Source organism: Emys orbicularis, chromosome 4 (genome assembly GCF_028017835.1).
Source record: "Emys orbicularis isolate rEmyOrb1 chromosome 4, rEmyOrb1.hap1, whole genome shotgun sequence".
In the NCBI taxonomy this organism is placed as follows: Eukaryota; Metazoa; Chordata; order Testudines; family Emydidae; genus Emys; species Emys orbicularis.
The window spans coordinates 32,274,571-32,288,269 of NC_088686.1; the positions used below are offsets into that span (position 1 = coordinate 32,274,571).

At 40.5% G+C, this 13,699-nt stretch overlaps 1 protein-coding gene across 1 annotated transcript in view; it reads left to right on the plus strand.

The window, feature by feature from the left end:
* Positions 1-13,699, plus strand: part of CCDC88C (coiled-coil domain containing 88C) — a 126,949-nt gene that overhangs the window by 59,409 nt on the left and 53,841 nt on the right. Inside the window, exons 5-10 of the mRNA XM_065402640.1 lie at positions 6,547-6,605; positions 8,453-8,536; positions 10,365-10,505; positions 11,356-11,540; positions 12,296-12,377; positions 12,843-13,001. Coding sequence (XP_065258712.1) covers positions 6,547-6,605; positions 8,453-8,536; positions 10,365-10,505; positions 11,356-11,540; positions 12,296-12,377; positions 12,843-13,001 — 710 coding nt within the window. The remainder of the gene's footprint in view (positions 1-6,546; positions 6,606-8,452; positions 8,537-10,364; positions 10,506-11,355; positions 11,541-12,295; positions 12,378-12,842; positions 13,002-13,699) is intronic.

Below are 13,699 nucleotides of genomic sequence, written 5' to 3' on the forward strand. Positions count from 1 at the left end.
ACATAATACACCATGGCTGTCTTTCATAATTTCCTCTTTGCAGCATGTCTTTTTTACACACACACACACACACACACACACACACACACACACACACACACACACACACACACACACACACACACACACACACACACACACACGATGATCCTGAACTTCTGTAACTGACTTCGTTTCTTTTTCTCAGTTGCCCGGCAACCTTCACTTAGACCCTAACACACACAGTACTGATACTTGAGAAACTGATGGAAATGAACATTTTGAAACGTGTACTTTTTTTTTTTTTAACTGAGCCTTTTAGGGTTTTTAGCTTCACTTCCTCCAAAAGATTAAAAATAGTGACTTAATTTACTAGACCTACAGCTCATTTCCGTCCTCTGGAAACACTTTGCAGGTTCAGTACATTTTTCAAATTAAAGGCCGTTAAGTCCTTGCACGGGAGTGAGCCAAAAGTCCCTGCTAATAAATGTCTGTAGAAAATGTTTTTCATTATAATCATAAAAGATTTAGTCTCCCACTGGTATATTTTTTTCATGCCTGATTTCCTTCCTTATTTTGTTTCATAACTGTCCAAGGAGACAAAGGCTTGTAAAATATGTTGTACAGTTTTTCCCTGGTAATAACAAAGCTCTGTCTCTAAAATGTTAACTGTAGAGTTCAGGCTTATATAAGTTGGGACTCTGTTCTGACTGGAAGAAATGAGTGCTGATGTGTTTTCCCACGTTTCACCTGTTCCACTGTCTGCTGGATGTTAACCCCTGCACACGAACACATTACAGCTCCCTGTTTTCTGCTGAGGAAATTTAATACAGAGTAGGAATGTGAATAAATAAAATGTATCAACTCAGAATCTACCATTTTTTCTGCACTCTCTCTTTCTCATCTCTCTCTCCGGCTTCCTCTCCTCCTCCCCTCATTTATCTCTCTTATTTTCTCTTTACCTTTATCCTCCTTTTTGTTGTTGTCTCCTAATCTCCTTCCCCCCTCCCTCCCAATCCTGCCATCTGTTTCTCACCCTCCCTCTCCTGAGAGACCATGGGGGTGTTTTCCCACAGCACAGAGAGAAAAATCCCAGAGCACAGGATTTTTTCCTAAAAGCCCAAAGGCCCTTTCCCACTGTTGAGAGCAGATGGCCTTTCTGCAAATCCTCAGGTCACTGGCTGCCTCACTGGCTTAGAGACCTAGCATAGGAACAGCTGCCCTGGAATTTTCAGCAAGGTGGAAAATGCTATTGTGTTGAATTTAGAGCCCTTCTCTTTGGTTGCTGGTTCAAGACCACTCCAGGTTCGTCGTTGGTTGACCCACGCGATATGAGTGTGTACATCTCAGTTCAGTTCCTAGTAGACATTATCCACATTGCAATGTGGCACTCTTCTTGGCCATCTCAGCAAAGATCCCAAGGGCTGGATTGAGCTGGGCACTATCTTCTCAACCACATAGGACAGCGTTGAAACACTTTGGTGAAGCAGCCTAGGGACGCTTGCCTACGACTGCTCATGCTGTGCCTTTCCTATGGATGTAGGACTTCAGTCTCCAGTTTTATCAGCATGGTGCCTTATGGCTTCACCACCTCATTATGTTAATGCAAATCAACCCTTTAGAAAGCACTGCAGGAGCGTGTGCTGTGGAGGAAGCATTATTAAATTGGGGATAAAGAATAGTTGTTTTTGTTCAATGTATATTGTATCCCAAATGTACATGATACTGTACATAAATCCCGGGTCTGTCACTGTGTTGTTTTAATCCCAAGTGTACATAGTACTATACTGTTTTAGTTCCAGACAGTGACTTGCTCTGTAATCTGGTATAAGCCACTTAACTTTTCTGTTCCTCAGTTTCCCCATTGAATTGAACTAAATGTGGCTCTTAAAACTTTAACACATTATCTTTAAAACATTTGTGCAGCCTATAGAGTAAAACTATTAATATACCTCATGACCTTCAGAGTGCGTATAGTGAAGACCTAGCCAGACTGGATTAAGTAACATCTACACCTTTTGGGTTAATTGGTTATACACTTACTAGCTAAAATCAATCACATTATTTTTGGAAAACTTTGTTTCATTGGGGGCAACTACAGGTACCATCACACCTATCCTAGTTAGTTATTTGCTTCCGTTGCCATATCAGTAGGCATACTGATAAATGTTAAACACAGATTTTTGATGAAGTATTGTATATGAGCTAATACTGTAAGCTGTAGTAAGGCTTGCAGGTAGTTAAGTATGTATTTGATGGTACTCTATAGTGATTAGAGTGCAATGATCATAGTTATATCTCGATACTTATCACTTATTGTCGTCAAACCACTAACAGTATTCATGGCATTCCGCAATCCTGTCTTTACAACAGTGCAATAGACAAAGTATTTTAATGGTGCCCTCTTTTCATAGGGATATAGTGATAACTTCCTAATGCAGATAAGCAATTAGTCACACTCCTTTGACGTACTTGAGAGTGTTTTGAATGTAGATATGGCGGCTATGGCCGACTATTGTCATTGGTGTCGCCTGATTAATAGTGGAAGTAAGACTGTGTCGAGTGTCTTCCATTTATATCATGCACAAGTGGGCAGAGAGCTGAACATAGTTTTCAGTGGTCAGTGAATAAAGCATGATTCACACCTGCTCTATCTAGGCATCACTTTGGATAGAACTCTCACATATCATGACCATTGTACAAAGTCAGCAACTAAGATCAAAACGCACAACAACCTACTTGGAAAACTGGCCAGAATGACATGGGGTGCCAACGCCCAAATGTTACACACTTCAGTCTTGGCACTGTGTTATTCAGAGGCAGAGTACTGCACTCCAGTATGGGCTCGCTCATCTCACACAAGGATGATCATCATACAACTTCATTCCAACATGCGTATTATTTCAGGCATACTTACATCTACTCCTGTACCACGATTACTGGTTCTTTGCAATATTGCTCCATCCAGTGTTCGCAGAGAGGAAAGCACAGCAAAGCTTGTGATGAAATTGTGTGATATACCACTTCTACTGTTAATTAAAGATTTGTTTAATCCACCATATGGTCGTCTGCCCTCACGGCACTCGTTGTGGATAAGTTTACCAGGTGAGGGATTTACAGTAGAGGATGTAGGGCAAGCTTCATGGTTCGCAGAGAAAGTGACAAATAATTATCTGTCTTGGACCCCACACAATGTCAACCTGGGTTTGATTTACCATGACGGCAATGGAGTCTTCTCAAATAGTTTCGTATCAGACATGGAATTTGTGCTGCAGCAGAATTTCGGTGGCATTTTAAAGACAGAACACTATGTTAATGTGGACAGCCACAAATCATCACACACTTTGTTGAGGACTGCAAAATTACTCAGCTTCCTGGAGGTCTTCATGTCTTGAACATTGTTGATAAGAATGCTGAGGCTTGGATTGACCTGATTGCATATGCCAAATAAATAATGCAGAAGCAAACAAGTTTTCTAATTTAGATGAATGTTCTGCTCTTCCCGGAATGTAAACTGTTCATTTCAAAATTGTCCTAGGATTGTCCTATTAGATGTGTGAGATGCCTGGGCAATATCTGTAAAACTGCGGGAATTTTTCAATGACACATTTTTTTCATCAGAAAATACTGATATGTCAAAGCCAAAACCATGTCCATTTTGATTAAAGTTTTGTCAGGAAGGTTTCTCAGGCCCAGGAATGGAATTTCTGGTCAGAGAGAATGACCCCAGAAGAACCCCAGTGACTAGGCCATTCACTTGGGATCTGGGAGACCAAGGTTCAAGTCCCTGCTCAGAGTCTGCTCTGAAACTGATGTGGAATGATGCCAAAACCTCCATTTTTTTTATTAAATGAAATTCTTGTTTTCTGGCCAGTGCTAAATATCTGCTTAGGGCAATAGTGACTGACTGGACCAAATAGTTATCAGACACTGGCTTCAAAATGTGTAGGGCCCCATTCCTGTAAAAGGAGTATTTTGTAAGCACAGGGAGAAAGCTCACTTTACACCCATACAGGATCAGCTGATTCACCTGAGACAGCACTTGCTATATAGTAAGTTTCAGCTGCATTTGGTGGGAGCATGGAGAATTGTTTATGTTCCTGTTGTTAAAACACCTAATAACAAATCCTCCTGTATTGTCAGTCAGTTTTACATAGGGTCTTTCATGGTGTAATAGGAGACACAGAAAAAAAAATAATTAGGAAAATTTGATTGTAAAGCCACAAGAATTGGCAAGTGTACTTAGAAGCAGAAATATTGTCTGAAACTACACCTCTACCTCAATATAACGCTGTCCTCGGGAGCCAAAAAATCTTACCGCGTTATAGGTGAAACTGCATTATATTGAACTTGATTTGATCCACCAGAGTGCGCAGCCCCGCCCTCCCCCTCCCCCCCCCCCGAGCACTGCTTTACCGCATTATAGCCGAATTCATGTTATCTTGAAGTAGAGGTGTACTTTTAACTCAGTTCATTTTTGGTATTGACTACATTTCATTTGATTGTATCCCTCAGAATAATGTAGCATTATTTTATTTGTGCAAAACTGTGGATTCTATGTGTACACAAAAATTCAGTTGTACAAAAGAGAGTGAGCCATGAATACTGTAACACTGTGTGTTTATGTAGGAAGGATGTTAACCCTTTTTGAAAAATAAGTTTTAAATAGCCTGAAGGGAAATAAAAATACACCTGTAAGATAGCCTGGGAACTGGCAGGGTTTACAACTATATGTTTTCTTAGAAGACTAGAGCTCTACTTATGGAGCCCTACTGATAAATCAGATCTTATACATATCAGGCACTGAGAATTTATGTGAAGCACTCTTGAAAAACTATTTATTTCTTTTAAAATTGTTGTTTTTTCTTTAAACAGACAAAGCATTCTGTCCTCAGGTTGTCCTGGAAAATTTAGCTAACAAAAATGGTTTATTTAGACACTTCGGGGCACTTTTGTTAAAAGAAAATAGGGAGGGGGGGAAAAAGCCCAATAATTCTTTCAGTAGAACTCTTCCCCTGTTTTAACAGTAACTTTGGTTGGTCTGCATTGCAAGATTCTCAGGTTGAAACTCCACCCCTTTGCTAATTTAGGTCAGTGTGCCTTCTTTGTTAATCTGAAATGCTGAGTTAGCATAATTGATTAATCAATTTCACTCCAGTTCTCTACTGTCAGTCCTGCAGATGCATGTAACTTACTGCACAGCACAGCCTTACAAGGGCATGGTGGTGTGTTAATACAGTTACACACAAAAACTTCTCAGTGAATAGAGGGAATTTCCTTCCTCTGCCTGTATATAGATATGAACAATCAAACACCCAAGTAGAGAGGTGCAGAATGTGAAAATGTTTATCTCACTATTATACAGTGTGTGAAGAGTGCATACATTTACAGATGGGTAAGAGAGAGAAAGCTATGCATTGCCTATTTTTTCGGCATGATGTATATGATGTCAGGCGTTTCCTGGATGTTTCATTTTGAATCTAACTTGCCTCCAGTTTTTTACCAGCTGGACATGCAATTTCAATTATGCCTCAACCGTTGGTTCTTCTGATTTCCTCATCCCTTATCTTTACTATATACACCTCTACCCCGATATAACGCGACCCGATATAACACGAATTCGGATATAACGCGGTAAAGCAGTGCTCCGGCGGGGGGCGGGGCTGCGCACTCCGGTGGATCAAAGCAAGTTCGATATAACGCGGTTTCACCTATAATGTGGTAAGATTTTTTGGCTCCCGAGAACACCGTTATATCGGGGTAGAGGTGTATAACTTTCTTTGCTCCCCAATGAGGAGGTAATAGCCATATTTTAATTTTGCTGAGACAAGATCTGAACTTGGCAATAAGCCAGAGCAATTTCCCTTCCGTAGCACTCTTTTTCTTCACCTAAGAATGAGAATGATACTTGCTGGGTTCTTGGTCACAGCAAGATTCCCTACAATAGCATCCTGTTTATGCCCTTTCTCCCCGCCGGATCCATGAGCATATGGTAGCCGAATATTCTCCGTTCTACACAGCCCATTTTTCCCCTCTTAGCACATGGAGCATTCACTTCAAAGTGTGTACACTTGGATGCAGAACAGAGACAAAGCTCATTGCTGAAGCATACCACTCTTTGATAGACAATGAATTTAAGTACGCACTAGTATTCTTCAGCATTCTGAGTTTAACTCTGGGGGAAGCTGTGTAGTGATTACTTTTAAAATGTGTAATTTGGGTATTCAGGGGGTTTTTCCTTTTAAAAATAACCCCTCCCCCACTCCTGCTTTGTATTTTTACTTCATCAGAATTAAGGGATCAAGCATGGTGCCTGTACAGGCAAATGCATAAGTGCTTTGCTGGATCTGTTAAATTAATCTATAACAACCATTTTGCTACATTGAAATCATGTTAAACAGATCTAGATGTGTGTGAATATATATTCAAGCACTCAGTTAAATCAAAGGTTATTACTCCAATCCAACAGGGCTTTGCTCTACGTTTTGAGATAATCACTTTATGCAAGTATTTTTCGTGACTCATGTTGTGCATGTGGACTGATTTGCCTCTTTTCTTTCAATGTAGGTAAAAGTATGGATGAAATTAAGAAGATGCTGTTGTTGGTATTGGGCTGTGCTGTACAGGTGAACATGCCTTATGGAATTGCAAAATATTTTAATATGTCGTTTGAATCTGATTTTGGTGCTAGAACTAGAAGTGCCAGTCAATGATCCAGGTCCCATTATGCAAAGTGCTGTACTGCCCCAGACAGTTTGTGGTCTAGAATTGTAAGACACAATAGATGGATGAGACAGAAAAACCGGGGGAAAGGAGATGGGAGAAAAATTAGCACATTTTGCATAATAAGCTATAGCCTCAGCTTGCCACCTGCCTTGCCACTGTTTGAACCAGTGCTTTGATACATGCTGTCACAATTAGGCAATCCAAATCATTGGCACACAGTAATTCCTGGAGGAGAGAATGTGAGTGTGAACAATCTCCTTAGTCTAAGGATTGTTGTGGGGGAGAGGGAGTTGGTTTGTTTTTGTTCTGGGGTTGTTGTTTTTTGTTGTTGTTACAATATGTAGGAATATAGTGGAGTACATTAGTGCAAAGAGAATAGATAAACCAACATCTAATCACTGTCTTCTAACAAATACTACTCAGCCGCACCTTTTTTTTTTTTAATATGTGTAGATAGAAAGTCCTAAATAGGAACTCTGTATGATCACATGAGGGTTTTTATGCTGTGTTGTTAAACCAAATGGACAGCCGATACATATGGTAAATTCCCCTGAAATACATGACAGTTAACCAAATAAAGGAATCAGTGTCCTGCACACCAAAGCTCTGTGTTTGGAATTCCACTGTAAACTGTTGTAACAGACAATAGGAATGTTGCAGGCCAGTCTTTGCTTATAATTGACCTTGTTTGTGTGTCTGTCTAATGTTCTTGTCATGCCTTAGGACACTCTCCCTGCCCAGCTATGTCAAGTCAATTATGTCAGAGCAGTGCTCTCTTCATGTAGCTGTTCGGAACTTTATTCTTACTAACACATTTTAACACAAAGAATGAAAGGCCTGATTCGGCAAGGGGCTGAATAGTCTCAGTTCCTGTTTAAAGACCTGAACCTCCTCCCGCTGAAATGAATGGTTGTACTCAGAATTGGGCCAAAATCAGCACTGTATATCATGGAATCAACAGAAAACAGACTGTGGAAATGTTCCACTTCTCTGTTACTTCGGTCTAGAGATTCTGCCAACTTGAGGTCCCAAATTTGCACTGACTGTCATTGTGTGGGGTATTTTTTTGTTTTTTAAGATTTACAAAAGTAATTTGATAAAAATAGAGTTGTAAAGCTATGAAGTGAAATTCTCGTTTATTTTTTCATTAAATATTTTACATACAAAGCACACATTTAATTAGTGCCCAAGAACCAAAAAATGAAGCTGAAGTGGGCAGAAGCAAAAGCAAAACCAACTGATCTGTTGTCATTGCCCAAAATGAGCAAAATGCAAAAAGTAAACAAATGGTTTAAATGATGTAAAGTAAAGTTAGGGCCAGATCCTCAGCTGATATATGTTGGTGTAGCTCCTTTGAAATCAGTGGAGCTTTGCTGATTTATACCAGCAAGTGGATCCAATCCTTGATTTTTAGCTTGGGTGGCAGGGAGGTTGGGTTTTGGTTGGGTTTCTTTTTTTACATTTAACTTAGCCTTAAGTTTAAAAACTTTTGGCAGGACTCAGTCACCCTTACTCACACCGCATGTTCATTGACTCCTCAGTTAGTTCAGTGACCTCAAGGAGCATTGGAATAGTGGAATAAAGCACTAGCTACTCAATGTGAGTAAGTGTGACAGAGTCTGGCCCTTGGTGTTGCAAGTGTCCTTTTAGCTGTGCAGAGATGTTCAAAGAAAATAACACCATGGTAGAGTTTTGATCCATAGCTGTTTTCAAGTGACGTGTGTATTTATTTTCTGTTTGTTTACAGTGTGAAAGAAAGGAAGAGTTTATCGAAAGAATAAAACAACTGGATATTGAGACCCAGGCTGCAATTGTTTCACACATTCAGGAGGTAGGGTTCTCAGCACTTGAAGCTTGCTTTCTTTTTTTCTTCTCCTGCCGGTTCAATGGTATTGTTTACTCTGCTATGTGGTAGCACAGGTTAACCTTTCATAGTAGCACTAGTGTGTTTCATACAAAGAAAGATACATTCCATGAATGTATGGGTATATCTATTTTTGAGCTTGGAGGTATGATTCCCAGCTCGCATAGACATACCCACATTAAAAATAGTAGTGTAGTCTGGATAGCCTGGGTAGCAGCTTGGGCTACCTGCCAAATATGTGCCCAATCGGATGCACTAGGTACGTACTTGGGTGGCTATCCCAAGCCACCTTCCCTTGCTACTCCAGCTACGCTGCTATTTTTAGCATGCTAGCTTGTGTAGTGCTAGCACAGGTATGTCTACGTGAGCTGGGAATCACTGCTTCCCTCTAAGTGTAATCAAATTAAAAAGGTAAAAATTACTAGGTTGTTGGGAAATTAACTGAGCTAACCACTTCTCAAAAAGTGGCAGTAATAAATGTCAGAACTGTCTAACATCAGCTCAGACTGAAAATAGTTTTATAAGGATACACAAAAAGGGTTTCAGGTAAAATTTTCAGAAGCACTTCAGTGATTTAGTCTTATTTTCAAAAGTCACTTAGGAGCTTAAGTCCCATTAGAAGGCAATGAGACTCCCAAGTACCTGCGACACTTTTGAAATTGGGACTTAAGCACCTAAGTCACATAAGTGCTTTTGAAAGTATTATTGATGGTCCAAAATTTGATTTCAGTCTTTTAAAAATGGTATAATTTGGTGACATATGTCGCCTGGATTCTAAATGCTTCGTTAAAAGAAAAAAAAAATGTTTGCTCAAACAACAGCTATCATCCCACTTTCGGGAGTTCAGGTGAAACCTTCTGTAAATACCCTCTACTGGACAGGCCTCAAGTACAAAATGCACGTTCTCTCAGGATGTGCTGGCTTCATCTGATGCAAAAGCGAAAAACCAACTAACCTAGGGGGGTTGGGGAACACATACTGTTAGAAGATGTTGACAATAACCTTTTAATATATTTTAAAATCTGCTTTCTAAAAGCAGATCCCACAGACTAGCAATTTCATTTAAAGACTAAGGAACATAAAGAATATGGTTCTGGTAAAAGCAGAAACATGCATAGTCCTAAATGTGGACATAGCAACTTGAAAAGAACCTTTCCAGTCTAGTGCAGTTTTCAGCAACATTATTTGGAAAAAAGCAATTTTTAGAGAATCGTAGTAAAAAAAAAAATTTTTTTTCATACCAGATTAGATCACTGCCACATCCGATCCATGAAGTCAGATACTCCCTGTGACAGTGGTCAATAGCCAGAGCGTCAGGGGAAGGACAAACCTTGTCACCCCCCTAATAATGCATCTAGCTAATTGTGCAATACAGGGCCAATGCCTTCCTGACTCTTGCAGTGACTAGCTCACCCACATGAAGATTGAGAGTTGAGTACAGTACTCTTAGTGTTCTTGAGCACAAAATTATCCAGCCACTTTTTCTAAATCTAGCTATCTTGTGAAAACTAGAAGCTTTGTTACATGATGTTGCAGTTGAACTGAGCATTTCTGCACCATTTCCTGGCTATATTTGCTGAAAAGTGACATTTATGACTAGGTTTGCCCACTCATCAGTTCTTGAAAATTGGTGACAATTGGAAGAGGAACTGTACTGATTCCAACAGCTGAGTTATACAAGTAGCAAACTTGAAAGAAAATCCTTGCACAGAATGAATCAATTCAACAAGCAACATTTGAAAATATACCAGGGAAAATTAAAAAAACAAAAACTGTATTTTGTTCTTGTTTGCAGGTGACTCATAACCAGGAGAATGTGTTTGACTTGCAGTGGCTAGAGCTGCCAGATATGGCCCCAGAAGAACTGGAGTCTCTCTCAAGGAATATGGTTTTCCATCTCAAGAGGCTTATTGATGAGAGAGACGAGTGCACAGAAGTATGAATGAGATGTCTGTTTCTCATACAGTTCATTGGAGGGATCAGACACAGGCTCTGCTTTTCTATTGTCTTTTGCTTCTGTACTGATTGCCTCTATGTTTCATTTAAGGTTCAATCTCTTGTCACTCTATTAAATTTCTAAAAATTCTAGCATTCGTTAGAGTGATGTTTAATCTTCCCTTGCTGCTCTCATAAATTGTATACTCGAGCTACAGAGAATTGATCTGTGAAGGAGAAGTGTGTGCAGGAAACACAATATGCTTTATTTTGTGAATTTGCCTTAAAGCTTTTGTCTCTTATTCTCTTCTCTGAGTGGATACTTTTCTGTCCCTCCCACAATATATGCCATTGTTGGCTCAAGAGCCTTCTCTCTAGCTTATGCCACCAGTGACATCTTTTCTCTGTATCTGTGACTCATCAGTTAATCTTATTTCAGATCTCTGCTAGAAACTTCTCTTCTCCCGACCTAGATCTCTTAACTTCCCCCTCTTCCTACTGTTATTGATTTGACTCTGATTGTATTTGTTAAACCTGTAAATTGTTGCAGTTTTTATAAAAACTCAAAGCAAAATAAAGTCCTTATCTGAAACACTAGGAAGTAGTGTATTCCAGTGGTCAGCAAAGGACTGGGAATCAAAATTGTGTTCTGTTCCCAACTCTGTCACCGACTTCAGTGTGTGACATTAGGTACATCACCTGAACCTTCTGTGCCTGAGTTTCCACATCTGTAAGGTAGGCTAATAATTACCCACCTTTGCAAAGTACTTTGAGATGCTTGAGTGAAAGGAGCTATAAGTGCAATGTATTGTTATTTCTTGTTAATGCCACTGGCCTCTCTCCTTTTCCAGCTGATTGTGGATCTCACTCAAGAGAGAGATTATCTGCAGTCTCAGCAACCACCAAGTCCTCTGAAAACATCTAGTCCAGATTCTTCACCAAACCTAGCCAATCGTCTCTCCAATGAGGACAAGCAGCACCTGGCTGTTGAGCTGGCAGACACAAGAGCAAAGCTGAGAAGGGTCCGACAGGAATTGTAAGTCACTAAATGCCTGGGCTGCTGGAGAAATGCTCTCTATTTCAGGTTCTTTGCTAACAGCGGCAAGTAAACATGTATTAAGCCTGAGTCTGCAGCATCGGGTTGCCCATTGGCTTCAACACCTTGACTTGTCTCGGAGTTCTACATGCAGACTTGCTGTAGATTTGGGTCTTGTAGGTTGGGGGTGACGGGTTGCTCAAGGAAAGGATGTGCATAAAGTAGCTGGCTTCACCTTTTCCCATCTTCCCTCTTTCTTGTCACCAATCTCAAACCTCCATTATTTTGTCTTTCCCTTCCCTCTTTTCTTGCCTTCCCACATCCCTCACTCTTTCTTCCTTCTTTCCCTCCCCACCCCATGCCATCCTTAAGTTTTCAAAGATTGTTGATTCCAGCTGGTATTTCCCCTTCCCTACATGCATACACATTACCCTCGCTTGTTGGCAGTGATTGTTGGGAAGAACTGGTTACAAATGATTGTGGCAGCAGGAATGGCAGGTGAAATGATGATTTAAAAAAGAGAGACGGTCCCAAATTTCCTGTGGCTCAGGGCCCCACAAGAAAACATCTGTAGCTATTGGTAACTTTGAAACTGGAGCAGCACCAAGAAAATCTAGAAGGTCTCGTGTCCAGATTATCCTGGTGGACTCCTGTGACTAATACCCCCTACATCTTGCCATGATGTTAATGCCATAAATATTGTTCCAGGAACCCTTGTTATAGTTTCTTATTAAGTTTTCCCTAATCATTTTCAGGGAAGAAAAATCTGAGCAACTCGTGGACACTAAACATGAAGCAGAACAGCTCGTACTAGAGCTGCAGAAAATAAAACAGGAGGTAAGTGGAGCTTCTTCAGTTGTAACACTGCCGTGACACACATCACTTTAAATATTGCTTTCAATAGTAAGATAAAAATTCTTCTCATGAAATTTGAATGATGGAACCAAGTTACTGCAGCATGTTGTGTGTTGGTCTGATTGTGAGAGAGTAATGCAGTGACTTTACTGGTGGGAGCAGGTCTCATCTGCTCAGTTCACCGACTAGTCCAATAATGCCTGGAGCACATACAGCGCTGATCATTGAAAACTGAAGAATCCCTGTAGGCTGAGTTACCACTCAATCCTGCAATGAGTTTGATGGCTAATTGAAGAGTTCTCCACACTTGCACCGTGGGGTCACTCTTGGCTTTCCATTCACTTCCGCTCATTCGGACTTGGGGGCAGGGGAAGGGGTATGTCATGAGTTTTACCAGAATGGGGGGGTTAATTTTATTTTTTTCCGTTTGTCTGTCACTTTTCCTAGAACATCCACCTGGCAACTGATGCACGCTCTGCCCGAGCATACAGAGATGAACTGGATTCACTGAGAGAGAGAGCAAACCGAGTCGAGAGACTCGAGATGGAACTGGTCCGGTGTAAAGAGAAACTGCATGATGTGGATTTCTACAAGGCTCGTATGGAGGCAAGTGAAGATCAGGAAAAAAATCTGCTGTGCAGGGCCCATTTTCCCCAGTGTTGCTCACCAGTTCATGCTTCATTTGTAATCACTCTCACTCTACCAGCACATTAAAGCAAACTGAAGTTCCAGAAAATACCTGATGGATGAGATTTTTGAAAGCACTCAGCAATGGCCTAGCTCTGCTCCCCCATTGGAATCAGTGGTAAAACTCAACAGTGAGAGATGGGCTAGGCCAGTGCTGAAAAGCCCCCTCGTTATAGATCTATTGGGTCTCCATTATGTGGCTGACTGTAGCAGCCCTGTTCTTTGACACTACAGGTCTGGGTCCTCTTTGCAACTTCCTTGCAGTTCATTTTCAAGCTGTCTTTGTGCCAGAGTTGATTCTTTGGCCAAAATTTTCTATTTGTGAGTACCTTGTGCTAATACACTGCTCTACAGCCAAAATGCTTCTGAAATAAATGTAGTCAAACTTTACTAATTCTGGGTCACTGAGAACGAAAATGATGCTTAAAATTGTTGATTGGCTCTAGTTTTCAAGATATGCTATTGGGTCAGTATATACGACCCTTGACTTGGGAATGGCGGAGGATAAGTGAGTTATAAAGGGAAGGGATCTCAATTTAAACCAGAAATGACTAAAATACATCTTTGACTGGATCTATGAATAAATCTATGACTGGGTTTGAACAGTACTTGCTTTT